The 24,600-nt window shown below is 29.0% G+C and overlaps 4 protein-coding genes across 17 annotated transcripts in view; 2 read left to right on the top strand and 2 right to left on the bottom strand.

Annotated features, from left to right (window-relative positions):
- The window catches only part of slo (calcium-activated potassium channel slo), a 229,620-nt gene extending 218,334 nt beyond the window's left edge, over nt 1-11,286 (bottom strand). For all 14 annotated transcript variants that reach the window (XM_017903705.1, XM_017903699.1, XM_017903701.1 and 11 more), the window contains exon 1: nt 10,766-11,286. In XM_017903705.1, coding sequence (XP_017759194.1) covers nt 10,766-11,080 — 315 coding nt within the window. In that variant the 5' untranslated portion in view covers nt 11,081-11,286. The remainder of the gene's footprint in view (nt 1-10,765) is intronic.
- A 3,848-nt stretch (nt 11,287-15,134) lies between these two features.
- LOC108550065 (set1/Ash2 histone methyltransferase complex subunit ASH2-like) lies at nt 15,135-17,378 on the top strand. Its single transcript, XM_017903665.1, has 6 exons — nt 15,135-15,157; nt 15,354-15,509; nt 15,581-15,759; nt 15,837-16,009; nt 16,975-17,149; nt 17,365-17,378. The coding sequence occupies exons 1-6, from the start codon at nt 15,135-15,137 to the stop codon at nt 17,376-17,378; spliced, it is 720 nt and encodes a 239-aa protein (XP_017759154.1).
- Nucleotides 17,379-17,680: 302 nt separating this feature from the next.
- On the top strand, nt 17,681-19,351 carry ash2 (set1/Ash2 histone methyltransferase complex subunit ASH2). The gene is made up of 7 exons (XM_017903714.1): nt 17,681-17,907; nt 17,972-18,149; nt 18,280-18,424; nt 18,510-18,645; nt 18,715-18,966; nt 19,029-19,140; nt 19,272-19,351. The coding sequence occupies exons 1-6, from the start codon at nt 17,686-17,688 to the stop codon at nt 19,131-19,133; spliced, it is 1,038 nt and encodes a 345-aa protein (XP_017759203.1). The 5' UTR covers nt 17,681-17,685; the 3' UTR covers nt 19,134-19,140; nt 19,272-19,351.
- Nucleotides 19,352-19,353: 2 nt separating this feature from the next.
- Nucleotides 19,354-20,576, bottom strand: LOC108550092 (bolA-like protein DDB_G0274169). The gene is made up of 4 exons (XM_017903724.1): nt 20,484-20,576; nt 19,769-19,986; nt 19,527-19,595; nt 19,354-19,449 (listed from the first exon to the last, which is right to left on the bottom strand). The coding sequence occupies exons 1-4, from the start codon at nt 20,512-20,514 to the stop codon at nt 19,372-19,374; spliced, it is 396 nt and encodes a 131-aa protein (XP_017759213.1). The 5' UTR covers nt 20,515-20,576; the 3' UTR covers nt 19,354-19,371.
- Between the last annotated feature and the right edge of the window lie 4,024 nt (nt 20,577-24,600).

Below are 24,600 nucleotides of genomic sequence, written 5' to 3'. Positions count from 1 at the left end.
AAGAAAAAACGAGAATTTTATCCTTGGCACTTAAAATATTACATAGAAGTTTCCAAATAGAAAATTGAAGTTTAAACGAAATCCGATATGAATTTTTAATAACTGCATCAAAATTTGATAAAAAATTCTATTTTTCTGCATGCATACATCTATGATGAACACAATACATGATAAAACTTGAAAATGATATATCAATCCTGTAGAAAAAATCGTATCATTTGTATCATAGACGCTAATTAAATTAGTGTTTAAAGTTAAAAGATGTGAAGTGTAAGTGCAAAAAGTTAATAATCAGTAAAAATACATCAAAAGTTAAATTCTGATACTAAAATTAAAAATTGTTCGAAAAATAAAGACATTAAGGGAACAAAAATGTTTAACTTCCCATCTGACAATAAATTTTCGAAAATATGTATTTATAGGTATAAGCAACCTTGATGTGAAACTTGAAAATCAATTATATACTCTAACACTAAGAAATTTATGGACAAGTAATATATTTATATTTTATTTACTAAAATTTTGTGTTTATTTATTAAAAATTGAAAAATTGAAAATTGAAATAGTAAAAAATTTATGGACAAGTAATATATCTATTTTTTATTTACTAAAATTTTGTGTTTATTTACTAACAATTGAAAAATTGAAAATTGAAAATTGAAAAAGTAAAAAATTTATGGACAAGTAATATATTTATCTGTTATTTACTAAAATTTTGTGTTTACTTATTAAAAATTGAAAAACTGAAAATTAAAAAAGTAAAAAATTTATGGACAAGTAATACATTTAGTTTTATTTACTAAAATTTTGTGTTTACTTATTAAAAATTGAAAAATTGAAAATTGAAAAAGTAAAAAATTTATGGACAAGTAATATATTTATTTTCTATTTACTAAAATTTTGTGTTTACTTATTAAAAATTAAAAAACTGAAAATTAAAAAAGTAAAAAATTTATTGACAAGTAATATATCTATTTTTTATTTACTAAAATTTTGTGTTTACTTATTAAAAATTGAAAAATTGAAAATTAAAAAAGTAAAAAATTTATGGACCAATAATATATTTATTTTTATTTACTAAAATTTTGTGTTTACTTATTAAAAATTGAAAAATTGAAAATTGGAAAAGTAAAAAATTTATGGACAAGTAATATATTTATTTTTTATTTACTAAAATTTTGCATTTACTTATTAAAAATTGAAAAATAAATTTCATAAATTTTTTACCTTTTCCTCCAAGTTAAATTAACTAAATATTTATAAATATTTATATAATACAATAAAATATTCATTGATATAAACACTTTTGATAATCTCTACAAGAGAAGTACCGACGTAATCAAATTATCTGCTTACAGTAATTGGCCTGCAGCGCAATAATTCGTGCTAACAATAAGTCTGATTACGCGTTGTAATTTATAACTTGGTCAAAGTATAACTGGAATGGAACCTAGGACAATACATAAAGCTAGATTAAGGATAGCAACTGAATCCTTTCATACTAGCCGCGATCCTAGTATCTTAACTGAAATTAATGAGCCATCTTTAACACACAGAAGGAAATTATTAAGCCTAAAATATGTATGCTATTAGTACCTCGACTTCTGCCAACCCTATTATATTTAGCAGCCTCTTCCCGAAAATGCAATTCAAAGTATGCCAACGGTCCATTAATTCTACCTATCAAGGAGTCAACAGCTATTTTAGTGGAGAACCTATGGAGAAGCTATGCCCAAAAATTGCGAATCTAGTAATCTGGTCTACGAATATTTGATTTTCCAATTATAGACTTTGAATCATTTGAAACATACAAAAATGTGAAATTACATTTCGAAAAAAATGTGGTAGGAATAATTCCTTAATTATTACTATCATTTATAATAATAAATTTTTATAATAAATTGATATATTGTATGTACTATAATAGTGTTAAATAAAATTTAATTATGTTAAAATAAATATTATTTTAATTAAAATAAAATTAATATTGATATTCATAATATTGCAGTTTATTAGTATAATAATAATAAATTAATCTACTATGTACAGAATACTTTATAATACATTATTCTAGTATAATAAATTAATTTAACAATTAATTAGTATAATATATTTTGTAAGCACAATCCATAACAGTTTTAAACGTACTTTCCACAACATCCAAATCTATAATTTATCATTTCCTTCGATTTTCTTCTAACTATTAAAAAAAAAAATGCAAATATCAACTTACTGAAAAGCGTGAATAATTTTTTAATTATTACTATCGTTTATAATAATAAATTTTTATAATAAATTGATATATTGTATGTACTATAATAGTGTTAAATAAAATTTAATTATGTTAAAATAAATATTATTTTAATTAAAATAAAATTAATATTGATATTCATAATATTGCAGTTTATTAGTATAATAATAATAAATTAATCTACCATGTACAGAATAGTCTATAATACATTATTCTAGTATAATAAATTAATTTAACAATTAATTAGTATAATATATTTTGTAAGCACAATCCATAACAGCTTTAAACGTACTTTCCACAACATCCAAATCTATAATTTATCATTTCCTTTGCTTTTCTTCTAACTATTAAAGAAAAATGCAAATATCAACTTGCTGAAAAACGTGACAAACGTGTTAGATATAACATAAATGCGCAGAAAACATTTCTAGACCCTTACTTTTAAAGCCTATAGTAGTAACTCTATAGTTTTGAAGTCTATAGTAGTATCCAGACACCAACGTTAATCTATCTTTATTTTGAGACAAATTAATTTGTAAATAAATAAAAAATTACTCTGTTCTTAATTTCATAATCTAATCGAAATTTCGATTTCTGATCAAAGCAACTCGGATACCTTAGTGATTTTTATCTTATTTATAGTATTTATATTCATTAAACACAAGTAAGTAATATTTCTAACGATTTATTTGCATTAATATGAGGAAATAAATTATAATTTTTAAGATTAAAAATTGATTTATGAAATTACGTGACTACAATGAAAATGAACTTGTTTCGAAGCGAACCCCTTTTAGCATTATAACCCTTTAGGCTTATCGATCAACGTATCCATGTCACGACGAATTAAGGATCTTTTTGTACAAATGTGGTAAAAAGTAGGCAAAAGTTGTCATGTAATTTGAAGTCTGTGAGCAGAAGATACGTATGTACATCATATAGCTGAGAATCGATAAAAACCTTTGTCGATGCATCAGTATAACACACCTGCACTAGCAATGCATGACCCAGGCAGTATGGCATTGAATTAACGATATTACGTGACACTCTTTTTACACCGTGGCTGCCTACTTGTGTTCCAACGACGAATAATTTGACCAATTTTAAAGCGTAACTAGAACGTTTTCTTCTCCTCTAGGTTTCGACGAAGCAACAATGTAATTTTAGGAATTTTGGTTTCACCTATTACATAACGTTCTAGCGAACAATAAATGGTAATATCGAACCGTATGTAATAAATAGTACATATATTTGCATATATTTACAGTACAGAAATAATATAATATCCCAGTACAAATTTGAGAATATAAATAAATAATATAACACGAAGCTTAAAATAGAAGAAAATTATTAAAAAATAACAATATAAAGATAAAAATATAACGTAAGTACATAAATTGAAAATAATATACTACTAAAAGTATAAATAAAAAATATAATATGAAAGTAAAAACATAATACATAACACATAAACCTAGTAAAAAGGAAAATAATATAAAAGTAAAGTACATAAATTGAAAATAATATAGTACTAAAAGTATAAATAAGAAAAATAATATGAAAGTAAAAACATAATACATAAACCTAGTAGAAAGGAAAATAATATAAAAGTAAAAGTACAATTTTAAAAAATTGTGTATTATATTACAAAAATACATTATGTCATATACTTTTACTTTTATTGGTTTAACTATTTTCTCCATTTTCAACAATTTCCAACTTCCCTTACTTTAATGTATTTCAAGGGACACACCGTATTCGATGTAACGAATAAATACAAATTTACACTGTCACTATCGTTGATAAATACACGTTTGATGTCAAGCATATGTATACATATTTATATATCCTTTAACCATCAACTGGTGACATGATGTCAAATTGACACTATATTTTATCGATGCATGATAAATTATTGTATTTATACTGAAATGGAGAAAAAAAAACAAATTTCACTTCGATTACTAATAAAAATATATTTTTTGTTTTCAAATTATTACAGTATAATGAATATGATAAAATCACGTAATAAATAACATATAGTAATATAGTAAATATAGTACTATAAAAGTGAACAACATACACTATAGCAAGAAAGTACGTCAATAATTGAAGTTTAATATTAAATACTATAAATATAGTATAAGTAGAGTGTCTACCATAGTCTACTATAAGTAGGCAAACGAGGAACAAAGAAAGAGGAGTAGTTTTCATGTAAACTTCAATTACCAATAAAAATATATTTTTTTTTTACAAATTATCATAGTATAATGAATATAATAAAATCACGTAGTAAATAACATATAGTAATATAGTAAATATAGTACTATAAAAGTGAACAACATATACTATAGCAAGAAAGTACGTCAATAATTGAAGTTTAATATTAAATACTGAAAGTATAGTATAAGTAGAGCAGTCTACTATAGTCTACTATAATTAGAGCAGTCTACTATAGTCTACTATAATTAGAGCAGTCTACTATAGTCTACTATAAGTAGAGCAGTCTACTATAGTCTATTATAAGTAGGCAAACGAGGAACAAAGAAAGAGGGGTAGTTTTCATGTAAACGATTCCAACCTCGATTGGTACCTCTTATAAGTATAAACCGAATCACATTACTCCTCTCTCTACATATGTAAACATGTAAATTAATTTATTCGAAATTCGATATGAAATCAACCATTCCCTGGCAAATGAACTATGCTAAATTAGGCAAGATGTCAACACGTAAGGTTTTCTGTAATTCGATAAAACTTAATGCGGGATGTAAGAAACATACGTCATCTATTTTAAAGAATAGTGTGGCTGGTGGTTCGAATAGTTCACTGGTAACGTGGTAAGTTGCAGTTGGATTAAATTAGAGAGAAACCTACTCCGTTGTCTTTATAAGACACGTAGCCATTACATAAATGGCGTCGTGTTATTTGAAGAGAATACAGGAAACGTATAATAACGCGAGCTTAATAAAGAACAACACGCATTTCCTACTAAATTGACAAGTTAATTGATATTCCAGCTGAAGAACTTGCAGCGTCAAATGCCATATTGAGTCAACAAAGGTTAACAACGGAAGTAATAAAACTGTAACTCGTGTAATTTTGAAAAAACACTAGAACTTTGCTAATCATAACTTGTACGTTGGAAATTAATTTTATTCTCTGTCAAAAGATAAAAATTCTTGTTATCAGTGTTAACGAATATATCGATCTTATCTTGTTTTATGGCAATTTATAAATAGAGATATCCAATTTTCATCCTAAACAAGTAGGATGAAACATCCTAGTCCTAAACATCCTAAACGATAAAGATAGCTATTCTAGTAACATCTAGGGGAAAAACCTAGAATTTGTTATAAATACAGATATCCAATTTTCATCCTAAACAAGTAGGATGAAACATCCTAGTCCTAAACATCCTAAACGTTAAAGATAGCTATTCTAGTAACATCTAGGGGAAAGCCTAGACTTTGTTATAAGTACGTTATTAGTATTTTGTTTTAATAAGATATTATATATCTAGACTTATACTATGGTTCTTTAATGAGTTTGTTCAACAAATCAGGTTTCTTCGATGGATTTAATGCCAAATCCACAAACAAATTAAACACAGATGACAACTAGACGGTACTACTTGAGCTACACGCGCGCCATCTGTCTGCACCTAAAAAGATAATTCAGTATACTACCGAAGAGTTCGATAAAATTTATTTAAACGATCATAGCGGTAACAATGACGGTGAAATATACTTGTAATTTAAAATTTTCCTTATACAAAAATTCTCAGCTTGGTCTACGGTGATACAATAAGGATATAATATAACATACGTAAAACAAAATGGAGACGTATAAGGTTTAACGAACTAACGCGAACCAAGCGCTATATCAAATTTATTCGATTTATTTATCGTTTAACCCAGAAACACACTTCTTAGCACAATATTCATGTATGCGTACACTCTAACGAAATGGGACAAACTATAGAAATTAACTGCAAGCATAAAAATGACGCAGTACCTCCTCCAAAGTAGTGCACACGTCATGTGAATGAGAACTGCAATGATAATTCAAGTCCTAAAGTAGATCTGTGTTATATACCGCAAAGCTAAAACTTCCAAACAACAAACATAATCGCAGTACACCTACTTCGAGTTCATTGAATTAAAAAGAAATCTATATCGTACATTTATGAAATCCAAATTTCTACTTTACATACGGAGAGAGACTGTTAACCGAAGGACCCATATTATTATTATTATTATTATTATTATTATTATTATTATTATTACTATTATTATTTGAGTCGACCGAAGTCGACCATCGTTGTTGTTATTGCCATTGTCGTTATTGTTATTTCCATTGCTGTTATTGTTGTTTTGTCGTTGTTGTTATTGCCATTGTGGTTGTTGTTGTTATTGACATTGTTGTCGTTGTTGTTGGCATTGTTGTTGTCGTTATTCGGGTCGACCGAAGGAATCATTTTATTATTATTATTATTATTATTACTATTATTATTATTATTATTATTATTATTATTATTATTATCATCATCATCATCATCATTATTATTATTATTATTATTTGAGTCGACGAAAGGAACCATTTTAATATCGTTATTGTTGTTGTTGTTGTTTGAGTCGACACTAGTGTTTTAATAGATTTAATACACGAACCATTGAAACTTATGTTAAACTATAATTTAATATTACATTAAATTCGTAAAGAAGTTTAGCTGCCATGTATTTGAACATTAAAGTACGATTCATTACGTTCTACTATTTAATATTAGTGCATATTTTGAGTAAATAAAGCGATAGAATTTCGGATATCGTGTTATGCGTTATTTAGATAGTAATTATGGTAATCTCCGATTATTTTAGATATAGTGGTATGCGTATACTTATAAATAAGAACACGATATTTCAAGATAAATATACCGTGTAATTAGGAAATACCAATAAATTGGAAATATAATAAAAATTTCATATTTATGAGCAATTTAGATAAAATTAAACGTTATAAAATAGTTGATACTTTAAAATATACACGAGTGGATATAGGATAGCTGTATAAATCATCGATTCTTGACTGCCTTCGTTCAGATTAGATGACTAAATCCTCTCATTTCATCATTCTTCACTTATGATTTAATTTTCACATTTATCATTATCAAAAGACTCTTAGAGTAAAATTATACTTAGTATTCCACAAAAATATTAATAATTAAATATATGGATTTATACAAAAAAAAAAGAAATTATAATTCACATCAGAGATAAATGTAGAAGAAACTTTTATTTTTAAATTAGTCATTCTTTAATTAAAATTTCTCGACTTCTATTTCCATTTTCGTGCATGAAATATCCCTTTACAAAACTGAAACCATTAATACGAAATAATAATATGACATATATTTTACATTAAAACAATCGTAACTAAAAATCCTTAGCACTTAAAAGATGATAAAAATACTCCAAGTATTACATATACTTATCATCGACGTTGCAATAACTTTAATGAAACAACCTACACAATCGCACAGAAATAAAAGAAAAATATAAAAATTATAAATGTTGTATCACAAACGTACTGAAATTATATCAAAATCGCCTAAGTCGACTAAGGTTGTCATTAAGAAAATTCTAGCTATATTTATCGCAGCATACGCCATTAAAAATCTCACTCCTCTAATTTGGAATAGAAATTAGTATTTTTATCCTTTTTTTTCATTTAGAAGCAACGCAAATAAAACAAGGAGGATAGAATCGTGAAGCTTGGAAAAGGAAAAAGGCTGGAAACACGCCCCACAGGATAAAGCACGCACTGCGTAGAAACTACCCCTCTACTTCAGTCAACGACGTGCTGGTTCCACGAACGAAAACTGGGTCACCAGCTACGATACTCGAGCTAACTCGTGCCGTGAACTCACTTTCTGTACATGGCATTATATGTACGTGTATATATATGTATATAACATGGTATAGTTGCGCGTAGACGCTGTGATCATTTTTTCTTTTCACATGTCAAATTTCTCGGAAAACACGTCGCATACTCATCGATACGATCATCGATACAATCGTCGCACGATACAATCGATCGCTGATGAGCTAAGCAACGAACGAAAGCAACGAGAAAAGATACAGGAAATTATAACCAAAGAAAATCCAATCATGTAAAATTTGTCATTAAATAATACTTAGGACGTTTAGAATTATCTAATACATTATCTCCGAGATATAATATTCTACATAACCTATATAAAATGGAACCACCATTCTAATTGTTAAAATGAATAGGTAACGTTTCATAAGAAATTATAACCAAAGAAAGTTTAATCATGTAACATTTATTATTAAATAATAATTAGAACGTTTAGAATTATCTAATACATTATCTTCGAGATATAATATTCTACATAACCTATATAAAATGGAACCGCCATTCTAATTATTAAAACGAACAGGTAACGTTTTATAAGAAATTATAACCAAAGAAAGACTAAATCATACAATGCTTGTCGTTAAACAATAATTAGGACATTTAAAGTTACCTAAAATATTATCTTACAGATATAATATTCTATCTAATCTGTATAAAGTATCATAGAATCGTTCTTCTAATTATTAAAACGAATATGGAACGTTTTGTGAGATATTATAATCAAAGGAAGTCCAACTATCCAATATTTAACATTAAATAATAATTGGGACGTTTGGAGTTATTTAATACATTATCCTCCAGATATAATATTCTACCTAATCTATATAAAGTGGAATTCTCATTCTAATTATTAAAATGAATATTGAACTTTTTATAAGAAATTATAACCAAAGGAAGTCCAATCATACATTTGTCGTTAAATAATAATTAAAATGTTTAAAGTTATCTCATTCATTTTCCTAGATATATAATATTCTACCTAACCTATATAAAGTGGAACCGTCGTTCTAATTATTAAAACGAATATACAACTTTTTACACTGATTCGGAAAAATATATCGCAATTTTATTATACGTTATATTACTTTCATAATTTACCATAATTTTTATCCAAAATGCATCGTCAATGAATAAAGTATTATCTAAAGTAGCGTGCGCTGCTACATAACCTATTTCAATAACACAGTGCCCGAAAAAATGTTTTAATTAGGAAAAAACGTTCCGGGACATGAAAAGGTGGCAGGCTTGGTAAACCTAAATCGTTTTTGCGATAAACAGCTATTCATACATGGATACCATGAAGTACAGGTGAAAAGTAATACGAATACTGGCAGCAGCAATTAACAAATACTTTAACGAAATTTTCATTTCAACAAATGATACATTACTCGATATACAACCACCATAAAATTAAAAATTTTATTAAAAAATTAATTACACGTTGACGAAGAGTATCGAAAGATGATATGTAAAATAATGCAAACACAAAATTCACAAATTTTGCAGTAGAAAAGAAATTAAGATACTTTATCCATTCGCAAATAGTAATACCTTTGGCATACAACTGCTTAAAAAATAAAGTTTAATGCTTTTACTTCTCTCCTACACACACGTATACACGTATTTCATGTATCAGTCCACGCTCCTCCTAAGCTAGTAGAGGAGTTGGAGTTTGGTCCACCAATACGTTTGAGCTTGTAATTGATCCCTTTTCACTTTCTTCTCAAAAGCTCAACCTGGTACGTTTAACTTAGCAGAAACAAAAACTCCACATGATGGAAGTAACTTCATGCGACTGCGAACTATAATTCGTACCTTAGTCCCTCATCTCATACATGTACATATATACATCTCGTATAAACGATCGAAACACCATGTACAACGTTTCGATTCTCTTTGCGTGTCTCCCGTTGCATCCGCGTTACTCTTTTCACGCTTAATAAATCTCGAGACTACCGCTCTAACCATAACCTATCAAAGAAATCCTAAAAATCGAGCAACATAGTGTAACGCAATTCTACGCGAATACATGAATACACTTGTGCGTAAATATCGTTTAAATCGATGACAACAGAATTCATTGCGGGCAACCACGTCAGGCCACCTTGTAAACCTGAATGGACATTAACGGTATAAATCACACGAAGTCATATCTCATGCATATTCACGGAGTCCCGATCATTCGACATTCCAGGAACGCGTAGTTATTTCAAAGCTACCTCAAAGTTAATACCGCTTATAGCTGAGTATTAAGAAATACTTCAGAAAATAGAGAAATCTCGATGGACGCCATCGAGAACAGAAACGTGCATGGGAAAAAATAATAAAACGTCCTAATACGTAGCAGTTACTCCGGTATATTCGCATATCTTTCTCTCCCTCGCTCCCTCTCCCTCTCTGTCGCACGCTCACACTCTCCTCTTGTCTCTCTTTCGTTCCGAGGCTACAAGGTAAAAGCAAAGATACAGGAAAGCAATGGTGGGCAAAACGTGGACATACGCGTGTCAATAAAAGAAATAAAAAAGAAAATAAAGAAAGATAAAGAAAAAGTAACTAGAAGAAAGAGAAACTTACCAAAATACGTCCAGTGGTGGTCTGTCCAGAAATCAGTTCACCGGCCCAGTCTTTGGCCTCGGTCATAAAAGTCCCCTCGAACTCCTTACCCTGGCGGCTCGTCTTTTGCTCTTTCTGTTTCGGGTAATTCGGGGCGAACTCGGTTTCCTTGCGACAGCAGAGGAAGGCGAACGCACGCCAGAGGAGTACGATCAGCAGCCCGGCAAGGAAAGTGAAGACGCTCGACAGCAGGAAGCACCACCATTTCCGTTCCTTCAGGCAGTCGTCTACCGGGGGCTGCTCGGTCGTCTCTTCGGTCGTGTCTTCGGTCGTCATTACGGTGGGTCTCTGCTGCCCCCGGATCACACATTCACCGGCAACTATCACAAGCGGCGGCCAACAGGGCGCTCCTTATGCGCTTCATAATTTCCTGCTGCAACTCTGCACGCCTCGCGCTTCGTTGCAGCTTTTAACCACGAACTAGCTTCGCGCAGTTTGCGCCCACTCACCACTACTATTACTACCACCACCACCACCACCGCCTCCACTACTACTACCACCACCACCACTACTACTACCACCACCACCACCGAACGAACGAACCTTTATTTCCTTTATTTTCTTCCCGATTCTAATGTCGTGGCTTCTGTCTTCCTTTCCCTTTTTCTCTTTCGCTTCTTCCTCTTCTGACTCTGACTCTTCTTCTTCTTCTTCTTCTTCTTCCTCTTCCTTTTCTTGTTTATGCACGCACGCCGCACGTACGATGCACGCACGCACGCACGCACGCTGCACGATGCACGCACGCACCGATCCCCACCCACCCGCCCACCCCGAACCACACTTCTGTTCGAAATTCTCTTCAACCGTTTCCAAACGCTACTACCGTCGCTTCTACCGTCGCTCCTTTCCTTCCCCTTTCCTCGGATCTCTGCCTCACGCGTCCCCTCGCGGCCCAGTCTTTCCTTCCTCGCGTAATTCAATCTCGTTTCTTATCTCGTCGCACTCGTTTCTCCCTTTGTCTTCCCTCGCGTCCGTTCTCTCCTTTCGCCACGCACTGTGCTTCGCTCTGTCTCGCTCACTCTTCCCCTTCCGTTCGCTCGACCGTTGGGCTCCTCGTTCGTTAGTCCGTTTCAACTTTCTCTGTCGCGATACGATTTCGAGTGGAGAACAATCGCGCTGCTAATTTGCTACGTTCAAGTCGCTCAGCGGCTCGCGTCTCGCACTCGTCGCGTCGCCGTTTCGTCGCTCGAGCCAAACCGAATTTCGATTTTTGTCTTTCGATCGACTAGTCCCGGTTATTCGGTCCAGCACCCGGAGATTCCCTGACCGTGCATAATTCTCGTCCGTCGATCTCGTTCTTTCCGTCGCGTTCGTTCGCAAGAATTCGCCACTATCTTTCGAGAACTATCCACCAAGTTTATCGTGACCGAGGATCAGTAGAAGTCGGTCTCGACACGCTCGGCGGCAGCTGATGCCGCCGCCGCCGCCGCTGATGCTGCAGGTAGTTCCAATCTCGAAAGGGGGAGAAACAGAAAACAAGAAAACAACCCACTGACACCACTATGATGATATATACATACACGTGCGTCCACGTATATACACATACGTGCGTGCGTGTGGTCTATGTCTGACTGTGTGTGCGCGTGTGAATTTGTATTTAGCTTGATTTGTGTCTATGTCGTATTCCCTATGTGTGCACACAAACGTGTTCGTGCATGTAACTTGTATTTGTCCCGTATTTAATATCTATAGGTAAGTGTGCGTGTACGATGTGTGTGTCGGTATACGTGTACGCGCGCGCGCGCGCGTGTGTATATACCTATAAGTAAATGTTTATGGACACGTATGATGTGAATGTGAGCGCGCGCGCGTATATGCGTGTGAATGTATATATATGCACATATATGCAAATGATTTTTATTTGAATCGTGTATGTGTTTCTATGTTTGTAAGTGTATTTGTTTCGCGCGCGCGCGCGCGTATGTACTTACAAGTGTGCGCGTATATGTGTGTGGGTATGTGTGTGCAAGTGACTGTATGTATGTGTGTTTGTACGTGTAATTATATATGAACAAATACGTATATAATATGTATATATACTTGTATTTTACGTGTAAATATTATATAGTAAACCCAGATCCATGGATCGTACGCGACGAAACGCGCTTTCGATCACAACGACACGGAAAACTGATCTATCTGTACGCGTGTCCCGCTTTCTTAACCTACTCGACTGTACCACCGACGACGACGACGACGACGACGGCGATGAGGACGACCGAGTGTCCCAACGACCATACCACCGCTCCGCAGCAATCAATACGCAACAATGGACCGGGACCAATAAGCTCAGAGCTTTTCCTGACGTAGACGCACGCTCCGTTGCTACACTCTATTCCCCACCATTTCTCGTGCTCTACTAACAGAGCTTGCCATCAGAGGACGCCACATCGAACATCGCTGCGCCAAAACAGATCCAACCCCTGTCATAGCAACTTTGAACTCACTAAATGATTCAGTTTGTGATATCGTTACCTACCTTTTCTTCTACTTTAAATTATACTTCATATTTGGTCTTCTACTTAACGGTTTATATATGGATATTATATTTAGAACAGTTGCTATTCGTATCTTTAGTGGATTTTTCTCATCTTCGATTTTGTAAACTTTTTTAACGAATATGGTAGGGATACTTAAGCAAAAGGAAATTTTTCTTAAAATTTCGTCAAATAATCGTGATTACATTTACATTTTAAAGTTTTTATTGAATATCGACGAAATTAATTTATTACGCGTTTGTTAGTAAAATTCTTCAAATATTTCAGTAACCAATTTTTGTAACCTAAAATCTAATTTTTTGTAGTAATTTGTCATGAGTTTATAATCCTATTTCTTTGTTAACTTTTCATACCTTGTTCCTCTTAAATATTTTATAATAGAATTCTTGTTTTTGCCAGGTAATTAGATTTTTTTCATTTTCAAGGTTATTTAAAAAGAAATCTTTCGAAACTTATTATTTTCGATATACGTAATTGTCATAAATTGTAGTAGTCTGTTAATTTATATTTCAAAACAAAATGTTAACATCTATTACATATTTTATAATAACATCTACTATATTAAGTTCAATTATAAAGTACAATTACTTATAAAAATTAAAATTAACTAATAATCGATAGTTCATATCCTTAAATATTTTGTAGAGACTTTTGCTCGTAGCTGCTTGTAAACAAATAAAATATGAAAAAATAAACGAACATTGCTAATTGTTACATTAATAAATGAATAAAAATAAATTTGAAGATAAATAGATGAAGAATAAAAATTTTATTATATAGCACGAATTTGATTTCATGGTTGTATAATAATGAAAATATAAGAAAGATTACTATATACATAAAGTGAGTTTTATATAATTTTATGCGATTTAAACAAGGATATGACTTTCTAAACTAAAAGAAAAATCAACTTTATATACAAACAGCACGATTATAAGATGGAAAATTAAGTAAACTTGTATTTCCTTTTTTTTGATAGGAAAATGGTCAACCGGTAAAATATTTCAATGATTTCAAATATCAAGTATAATTAAAATAAATGTATTCAATTTATTTCATCTTCTTCCTTTTTTATTTTTTATGGTACAAGATATAGAAATATCTGCATAATTTTTACTTCATATATTGACACAATTTGATTGAATAATTTTTAATTATACGATATATAGTGCTCTAATGTAATAAGCGTACAAATACAGAAAATGTACTCATAAGAAAAAAAATGTATGGTTCCTATTCAAACTTGTAAACTAAATTGCTAGTATTGCATATAAACCTATAAATAATTATGTTAATGTTATATTTCTTATACCTAATAGGTGAATTTTTCAATTTGGTCTAATAAATATTATCTATTAATAATAGTAATAATATAATAAATTATAAAATTATAGTCTTAGCTTCATAAAAATAAAATATTTCGTATTACATGTAAAAATTATTTTCATTACTTTATATTTATGATTAGACTAAATTATAATTTTGTATAAATATATATATCATTTTCAAAATATGAAACAAATAATAATGACGTTTATCATTTTGCATGACTTTTATCGTAAATAAACTATTTGCATATCCCATGCATGAAAGATATGTATGTGATACCGAATCTCCGTAGTATCCAATCAATGGTTGTGAACAGTCGGCACATAGTTAAAAACCAAGCTTTGAAAAGTAATTTATGTCGTGGAAACAAATAGTGAATTGAAAAAAAACATGTATAATTGGGTATGCTTTATACATATATTACTGTATATTACTACAACGAAAAATTTAGATAAAGCAAAACATTATTAGTTTAAAAATAATAGAAAAATATAAAATCAAAAATGTCAGAAGAAAAAGCCGAAAGGTATTTATAAGCCGCTTATAGTTGTATATATAATATATACAAGAATCACGTGAATAATAATAAATTGTTAGTACCTTTAATTTAATTTAGAAATATTTATTTAAAGTTCGTATAATGAAAAGGAATATTTTTGAGGTTATGTGCTATTATGGTGCTTTATCAGTTACATAGTTTAATATAAATATACTTTTTGTAGCCCAATCGATAAAGTAGATGGAACACAAATTGAATCTATTGAAGATAAGATGAAAACAAAAAGTGATGATAAAAGTAAACAAAAACATAAACCAGAAGAAAATACTGAGAAACCTAATGGTCGAGCTAATAACAATGAGAGTGGAAATTGTTATTGGTAATTTATTTAAAGTTTATGCTAAAATCGATGAAAAAGTATCGGTAACTTATAAATTTATACCATTTTAGTGGAAAAGAAAGAAATCTTAATATTATAGAGTTATTGTGTGCTAGTTGTTCAAGATGGTTTCATGAATCATGCATTGGATACCAACTTGGTAAATTAGTACCCTTTATGATGAATTACATATTTATGTGCAAAAATTGTTCTCCGACTGGTTTAGAAAGTTTCAAAAAAAACCAAGCACGTAAGAATATAATTAAATAGTAATTATATCGTGCGATATAACATTTAAAATTTAATTAAAAAGAGTAATTTTTCTAGCATTTCCACAAATGTGTGTAACAGCAATAGCAAATTTATTACAAATGACTCAGAAAGATAATGAACAAAAAACATTTTTTCATAAAGATAAAGATATTATTTCTTTCATTGAATGTCACTGGGATAGCATGACTACAATGCCACGCAGAGTAACTCAATCTTGGCATGCAACGGTAAGTAACTGATGATCATCACTGACATATATTTCATTGTATATAATTATAGAAAGAAATGTAAGATTTATCTAATTTATATGTAAATTACGTATTTAATCAAATGAAAATTTTTACAAGGAGTTAAATTAATCCTTTGTTTCACAATGTATTATACATGGTGTTAAAAAAAGGATCTAAGACCTTAAGAATTTATAATACCTATTAAGAGAGATAAACATATTTAATCAATATAGGACCTAAAATTAATTCTTTCAACATAAAACATAATTTTAGAATACTTATAGAGTTTACTATACTTATTCACAATAAGTAATGTAATAAAATTTAAACATCGAATAAGGAATACATATGAAACTATATGAAACAAGGCAAGAATACTTGTAATTATCTTGTATTTCAATGGAAAATATATTAAATACTTCTTGTAAAAGTAAAATTAAATTTTTGTATTTCACTATAATTTTATTATTAATGTCAACAATAATTTTCTGTTATAATACAATTTTTCTTAGATTTTATTAATTAATTTATTTCTAGATCAATTACTTTATTTCCATTTAACATGTTACATTTTAAACTACATTTTAAACTAGGATTGAATTTAGGACATGTACTAACTAAATACCTTTTCCTATTCTTGGTAAGTATTAAAAATGTTTAATGTCTTAGACTCTTTTTTTAACATCCTGCATGATTACATATAAATCCTTTTTATATACTTTTCTACTGTATTTTCTGTACAAATTTTTTTGCACTTTTATTTGTGATAAATAAATTAAGAAAAAAGAAATAGCAAGTAAAGTAAGAAAATTTATAGTAATTTATAGTTAAACATATATGTAAATTAAAATCATTTAATTATTGTATGCAGTATCAAATTTAATATTATAAATTTTATTCTTTACAATTACCTAAAGATTATTTTACATACAAAAACAAAAGTAACTAATGTTTTAACATAGATACATAGAGCACTGTTAAAAGATGTTGGAACATTATTTACTATTGATGAAAACAGTTCAGATGGACAGTTATTTGGACTAATATGTTCTGACCTTCAATTGATTAAGCCAAATTATGAAGCAATGATTAAAGGTGGTCATTTAAAAGTAACTGAAATGGGTGTTCAGCATGTTGGTAAGTATAGTTATGAATCAATTATAATGTAATATTATTTCAATTTAGATTTTAAATTTAAATGTTAATCTAAAAAATGCAGTTAAATTAATAAATGTATTTAATTAATATTACAATTATTGTTATTTTGAAAGTATGTAAAATTATTTGTGTGTACTTTATGTTAAATTAATGCATAATTTGATTACTAGTAATGTATTCATATCTATTTTTAGCTTTAGATTTGTAGTAGTTAGTTTTTCTTTTTTGTTTTAGTTACTTCTTATCTTATCAAGATATTAATCAGTATCATGATATCTTGCAACAACCTGCTTAATCATAGAATGTCTATGACTTAAATAGGTTAAGTTATTTAATAAATTGCACACTGTGATTTGTTTTTAACGTACAATTAAAAAATTATTGTACTATGAATTATTAGCTTTAATTAGAAAAAGTAACTTAAAATTATACACAATCATATTTTATCTTTGTAATATTTTATATCTGAACAATGATGTATTGAAATTCATAGTATATAATTAATAAACATAACTATGGCATATACAGTACCACTTAGTGGAGGTTTCCGTGGTCGCAATGCAAAACGTAAGTTTCCTGGAGAAGGAGCAAGTACAGGGCCTGGGAAAAAGGGTAGGGGTTCTGATATGACAGCTCCTAAATTACCAGCTCATGGGTATCCCCTTGAACATCCTTTTAATAAAGATGGTTATCGTTATATTCTTGCTGAACCTGATCCTCATGCGCCTTTCAGACAGGTTTGTAATTATGATGCATATTATATATTTTTGAGATATTATGACATTTAGAATTATTTGACAGGAATTTGATGAAAGTAGTGATTGGGCTGGAAAACCTATTCCTGGTTGGTTATACAGAGCTTTGAGTCCAAGCACAGTTTTACTTGCTTTGCATGATCGAGCACCACAACTTAGAGTTTCAGAAGATAGACTGGCAGTCACTGGAGAAAAAGGCTATTGCATGGTCAGAGCAACTCATAGTATGTCAAAATTGTGACCTACATCATTGAAAGCTTTTAAATTACATCAATCAATATGAATTAAATCATTAAGAAATAAAATATTTTTTTGGACTTTATATATTATTTACATGGTTTGCTTATTACTCAGACGTAAGTAGAGGTACATGGTATTGGGAAGCAACTATTGAGGAAATGCCAGAAGGATCAGCTACAAGACTAGGATGGGGTCAAGAATATGCTAATTTACAAGCTCCACTGGGTTATGACAAATTTGGATACTCTTGGAGATCTAGGTACAGTTTAGTTCAAATATTCTAATAAAACAATTTAAATAAAAAACGATATTCGTTATAAATATATTATTATAATTATTAACAGAAAAGGTACAAGATTTCATGAAAGTAGAGGTAAACATTATAATAATGGATATGGAGAAGGTGATACATTAGGATTTTTGGTAATTTTACCTGATACACATGATGCTACACATTTACCAAACACCTATAAGGATCGAGTAAGAAAAAATATGGATTTATTTATTATATTTTCATATGTGGTTCATAAGTTAATGTTGATAAATTAGCCCCTAGTAAAGTTTAAAAGTCACCTTTATTATGAAGAAAAAGATCAAGTACCTGAAGCACTTAAAGCTCTAAAACCAGTACAAGGAAGTAAAATTATATTTTATAAAAATGGTATAAATCAAGGAGAAGCATTTGTTGATATTAACAAAGGAGCTTATTATCCTACAGTCTCGATCCATAAAAGTGCTACGGTTTCTGTTAATTTTGGACCCAACTTTAAATGTCCACCTACAGATATTTCATTTAGAGGGGTATGTATTGCAATAATAAAGATAAAGCAATACAAATTTCATCAATTATATACATTTTACAGGTGCATGATAGAGCAGAGGAAGCAATAGCAGAACAATCTATGGCTGATATACTTTATTTCACTGAAAATGAGGGAAAATTAAGACTGGATACTTTTGCTTTATGACATTAATGTATCTTTTTATTTTTTTAATTATTTTTCAGTTTTAATTACATATCATTAAAAATTATATACTGATGTGAATTTACATGTTCACAATTATATTATTTTAATTTCCTTAATTGTTATACATCTTTTAAATAGAATTAAATTAGGACCTTGGGAAATATGTTTAAATAGAGGTAGTAACTATGTACATGATTCAAATATTGATATAATTATGCAACCTTTGAACATCAAAGGTTCATCTTCCAAAACCACCTCTACAAACTGGACTTGGAGTTACATTATTTTTGTCGTTCCATTGATCAGGTGTTTTTGCCTTTGTAAATAAATTTTTAAATTTCACTATACTAAAGTTCTTATATTACATAAAATTACTTTTACAATAATACTTACTAAAATTGATAATGCATGTACACCACCTTCTAATTCTGCTTGCAATAATTCATTTACCATTCGATGGCGCTAAATCAATGAAATTATACTTTTATATATATCAGAATTTTATAAAAAATTACTCACAAGTTAAAATTTAAGTACAGTTTAAAACTATAATCAATTATTATAATTTAAAAATTATACAAAGTTTTTTATGTTAAACAGTTTATTTTAAATTTTGTTAATTATAAAATTCTTACCTTAATAAGTGGTTTATCTTTAAACATATCAGAAACAACAATTACTTTAAAGTGTGTTTCTGATCCTTTAGGAACGTTATGCATGTATGACTCATTTATTACTTCAATATATGATGGATTTAAAAAATCTGTCAACTTTGTTCTTATTGAGGTTTCTATTGGATTATTTTGTATTATACTACACATATTTCGCGGTAATATTGATGTACTCCTATAGCCTACAAGTAATTATACTCATACTATATTCGTAAAGTAGCAAAGTAGTATACCAAAAAATGGTAAAAGCAAAGATTAAAATAAATTTTAAACATTTTTGGAAAATTTTTTTACATATTAAGATTTATACAACTTGAATATTTATATTATTTTGTATTTTTGTACTAGTTACATTAATTTAACTAATTGATGTAATGGTCATATTATAATATTTAATAACGATTATAAAGTATTTTACAATTACTAATATATTTATAATAAGAATGTATGAAAGAAACATTACTTCAGTATATATTACGTTAAAGTATAAATAAGAATATTTACACTGTTTATAACGAATAAGTTTTCAATTGATATTAACTTAATCATGAATATGTTTGACAATATCGTTTATAAAAATAATAACATTAAACCTAACCTCTATCTGTATAATTATTATACTATACGTATAGAAAACTATATACTGATAATATTACTAAATTATACTACAATAACTTACTGTTTCCCAATATTAATGCCGTTTTATACATTTATCAAATAGTATTCTTTCAGTTACGAAATTATTCGTGAAAATCTTTTTCGGTTACAAATGTATACATGATAAGGACAGTAGATGTTCAATGAAATATATATACAATCGTGCAAATATATATATTAAGTACTTGCGTACTTCAAAATTATAGTATATATACATATGCGTCGTTTTGAATACAAATATCGTATTCTATTTATTATTTTACATGTATAATAAAAATTAACATATTATAAGTGATTTATGTTAATAAAAAAAGTTTTTACTAAACAATTTATTAATTCAAATTAATCTCTATCATAATTCTTTTTACAGAATGCTAATTTCTGTTATCGTTATAAAATAATTCGAAGTATAAAATACTAAATTTTTCTTAATATTTCTATTTTAGCAATGGAGGTAAATGAAATTATATATTTATAAGTATTTTAATAGATTTATGTAGAATTTTCTTGTTTTAATTGTTACCATCGACATTTACTTTATGTTGTAATAATAAAAAGTAGGAAAAAAGCAAAAATTTGAATTTGTTAAATAGTTCGGTTTATGTTAGCTTTATACGTATATCAATATTTATAAAATTTACTTGATTTATTATGGGTTAGTTACAGATGTAATAGTAATAATAAAGGAAAGTGACGGAAAATAAGTATATTTGCAATATATATCCTTTTGAATACTTTATTTGATATTGTTGTATTCAGACAGGTATTCACGAGGAAAGATCCAAGCTGCGGCAAAAAGTTTACAATACAAGTTTTGAACAATAATTATCAAGTGACTAGGTGATGGACGCAGTTCCATCATTATTTCATTTTTATAAAAATCGTAGGCACGTTATTGATCCTTAAACTATTCGTATCGCGTTTAAACATTATACCATCACATTCATGATAAACAAACAATTCAATAATATATTTACATTCTAGAAAATTACAATAAAGAAATAAAAGATCAAGCCGTAAAGGAACGTTGATTGCAATTTATTCGTTACAATTTATTGAAATAACTCTTTTTTTTTCTTTTAAATATGTGTATATATTATTTTCGTTTATTTTATTCTCGATATAAATTATCAATTTTACCGCATAAAACTATAAGTGCAAAAAAAAGATAACGTTTAACATAAAATCAAATAGTTTGGCTAATATAAAACGTGGCACAATGTTATACACATAATCGTTTGTTTGTTCAATCAATTAAATTTTTTTTACCACGTTTCAAGACAAAGTATTGCTTGATACAACAATACAATTAAAATACCATATTAGAATATAGTGTGAGCTCAATATGAGCTGTTGAATAATATTAAGAATCTTAAATTGGCCTATGTTACAAGTGTATACGAAATGCTACGCATTTCCATTTTGAAAGATTAGGAAATGATTTTGGTCGAGCGTAACTTTTAACTAGCATTCTTTCGCCCCCGCTCGTTTCCTGTATAACATACCAAGCTTTTAGATTGCACGTATAAAGGAAATCTCGGGATTTTATTTCAACGATCGACCATTACAAGAATTACAAGTAGTTCATACTTTTACTGCTTTATACATCTATGTACACATACAACAGAGCTGCCAAAAACGGTGTAGAAGAAAAAGTTTCGGCAATTCTGATGAATATAAGATTTCAGGTATACATTAATACTAGTGATTCGAAATGATTTGTTGCATTATTCATGAAAAAACGTATTCAAGAAAAGCTACGAGGTAACTCGTGTTGTCGTACTCTTTACGTTTCAGTCTCATAGAGTTCTTGACGCCATTGTCCTACGTGTCAAAGCCTAGTGGCTTTTAATCTTTCGCATAGCCGAGTAATTAGGTACGCGCGACAGCTGTTTTCAAATTTTCTTTCGTTTTGTTCATGACATCGCAGGCATTATTTTATTTTTTTTGTTTTTTTGTTTTTTTTTGTTTTTAATGATACCCAACGATAAAACATCACAATATCTATGGTAATAAAATTATTTCTTTTCTTTTATATATATCTTTGTAAATATTGCTACATTTTATGCAATCGTGATTCAGATTATCATTACTTCAAGTATTTTTGCAAAAATATTCCATATCAGAAAAACATAATTTTGTGTCTATACCTATCTATGTTTTTAATATCTCTGAAACGGTATTTTCAGGCACTTTTTGATATGTTTCGTGAGAAGTATAAATAATTTTATTCTTTTTCCAAATTTCCTACTAAAAATTACAAACTATCCGGTATTTTTGTTTTTGTTTATACAAATTCAATTGTTGCGACCTTTTTGAGACTACTTCCCTATGTCTTTCTTTTTTTTTTTATTAACTATCCCATTGCGCGTTCGTTTCCTTTTCCCATCATCACTCGTACCGTGTCCATCTTTGTCGACATAATTATTATCTTACAAACAGGAAAGCATCGATTACCGAGGAAAGTTTATAAAAATACAGACAACGGCGCATTAACGCTGATCGTCAATAGACGTAAATTGTTTTTAGTTGATCCTTCAATTCAGGAGGAATGGCACAAGTCTCCGACTCCGGCTTCCTTTTTACCAAGCGACGCCAGCGCCCCCCGATATTCTTACGGAAGCCCTTTGCAAATCCAGGCCTATCCGACGGTAATGCGTGTACAAGAGTATCCTGAAATATAATAAATGGAGTTAAATACATGCGATTATTACATATCATCTTACAATTTGTACAATTAAATACAACTTAAATTTTCTTTTCCTTTTTGTATCTACTTCAGGGTTTCGTTTTGAATTGTCTAATGCACTAACCAGTAGAAAATCTTAAAATAAACGTTTCACTAATATATACCACATGATCAAATAAATATTCTATGTGACAATTAAATATACAAAGATTTTTGTTTTCAATTTAGGGAAGCCATTATTTATTCCATTCTGTTTATCAGAATATTTTTTTTATTACTATTTTATTAAATCAAATAATAATATTGAAATGTTAAATTATTAAAAATGTTAATATAAAAATAATAAAATATATTCTTGTGGATTTTTCTTCAATACAAAAATACTCGCATAAACTGTTTTATGTAATAAACTTGCTGTTTCAGTAATTAATATATCTTAATGTATTTACTGTATGAATATTCCTGTCTTTTATGATTTGTTTTAGAGGATATTAATTTTTATAGGTTAGGACAGGAATGTTATCGATAAAATTTATTAACGATTATGAAACAGTGTGGTGAAGACTATTTTGTATCGTGTCCTAATAAAAGAAGATATTCTCATCGAGGTTTTGTTCTTTTAACTACATCGTCATAATGAAGTATAATAACGCGAATAACATTTTCAGCAACTTGGAATTAGTATTCGTTTTCAAAAGAAGTTTCTCGTCACGAAGTTACATAATTAAGAGATTATCCAATTCTTTTGTTTAACAACATAATTTGAGTGAAAATGCAATTTTAATATCATTTTATTATATATTCTCAGTCTTTTTTTTCATATCATCGTAGCTAACATAATTTGAAACTTTACAAAATTATTAAACTCTTTTGAATACTTTATTTGATATTGTTGTATTCAGACAGGTATTCACGAGGAAAGATCCAAGCTGCGGCAAAAAGTTTACAATACAAGTTTTGAACAATAATTATCAAGTGACTAGGTGATGGACGCAGTTCCATCATTATTTCATTTTTATAAAAATCGTAGGCACGTTATTGATCCTTAAACTATTCGTATCGCGTTTAAACATTATACCATCACATTCATGATAAACAAACAATTCAATAATATATTTACATTCTAGAAAATTACAATAAAGAAATAAAAGATCAAGCCGTAAAGGAACGTTGATTGCAATTTATTCGTTACAATTTATTGAAATAACTCTTTTTTTTTCTTTTAAATATGTGTATATATTATTTTCGTTTATTTTATTCTCGATATAAATTATCAATTTTACCGCATAAAACTATAAGTGCAAAAAAAAGATAACGTTTAACATAAAATCAAATAGTTTGGCTAATATAAAACGTGGCACAATGTTATACACATAATCGTTTGTTTGTTCAATCAATTAAATTTTTTTTACCACGTTTCAAGACAAAGTATTGCTTGATACAACAATAC

The sequence above is a fragment of the Eufriesea mexicana genome, unplaced genomic scaffold (genome assembly GCF_001483705.2).
Source record: "Eufriesea mexicana isolate 0111107269 unplaced genomic scaffold, ASM148370v2 scaffold2467, whole genome shotgun sequence".
Lineage (NCBI taxonomy): Eukaryota > Metazoa > Arthropoda > Insecta > Hymenoptera > Apidae > Eufriesea > Eufriesea mexicana.
This window is presented reverse-complemented; position numbering and strand designations above follow the sequence as displayed.

Bases quoted from the DNA above. Each gene is read 5' to 3' on its own strand.
- LOC108550065 (XM_017903665.1), top strand. From the start codon at position 15,135: ATGTCAGAAGAAAAAGCCGAAAG. The intron at 15,158-15,353 runs GTATTTATAAGC...TACTTTTTGTAG, and splicing joins TCAGAAGAAAAAGCCGAAAG to CCCAATCGATAAAGTAGATG. The intron at 15,510-15,580 runs GTAATTTATTTA...ATACCATTTTAG, and splicing joins GAGAGTGGAAATTGTTATTG to TGGAAAAGAAAGAAATCTTA.
- ash2 (XM_017903714.1), top strand. From the start codon at position 17,686: ATGGCATATACAGTACCACTTAGTGGAGGTTTCCGTGGTCGCAATGCA. The intron at 18,150-18,279 runs GTATGTCAAAAT...CTTATTACTCAG, and splicing joins CATGGTCAGAGCAACTCATA to ACGTAAGTAGAGGTACATGG. The intron at 18,646-18,714 runs GTAAGAAAAAAT...TTGATAAATTAG, and splicing joins CAAACACCTATAAGGATCGA to CCCCTAGTAAAGTTTAAAAG.
- LOC108550092 (XM_017903724.1), bottom strand. From the start codon at position 20,514: ATGTATAAAACGGCATTAATATTGGGAAACA. The intron at 19,987-20,483 runs GTAAGTTATTGT...AATTACTTGTAG, and splicing joins GGCATTAATATTGGGAAACA to GCTATAGGAGTACATCAATA. The intron at 19,450-19,526 runs GTAAGTATTATT...TTATTTACAAAG, and splicing joins TACATGCATTATCAATTTTA to GCAAAAACACCTGATCAATG.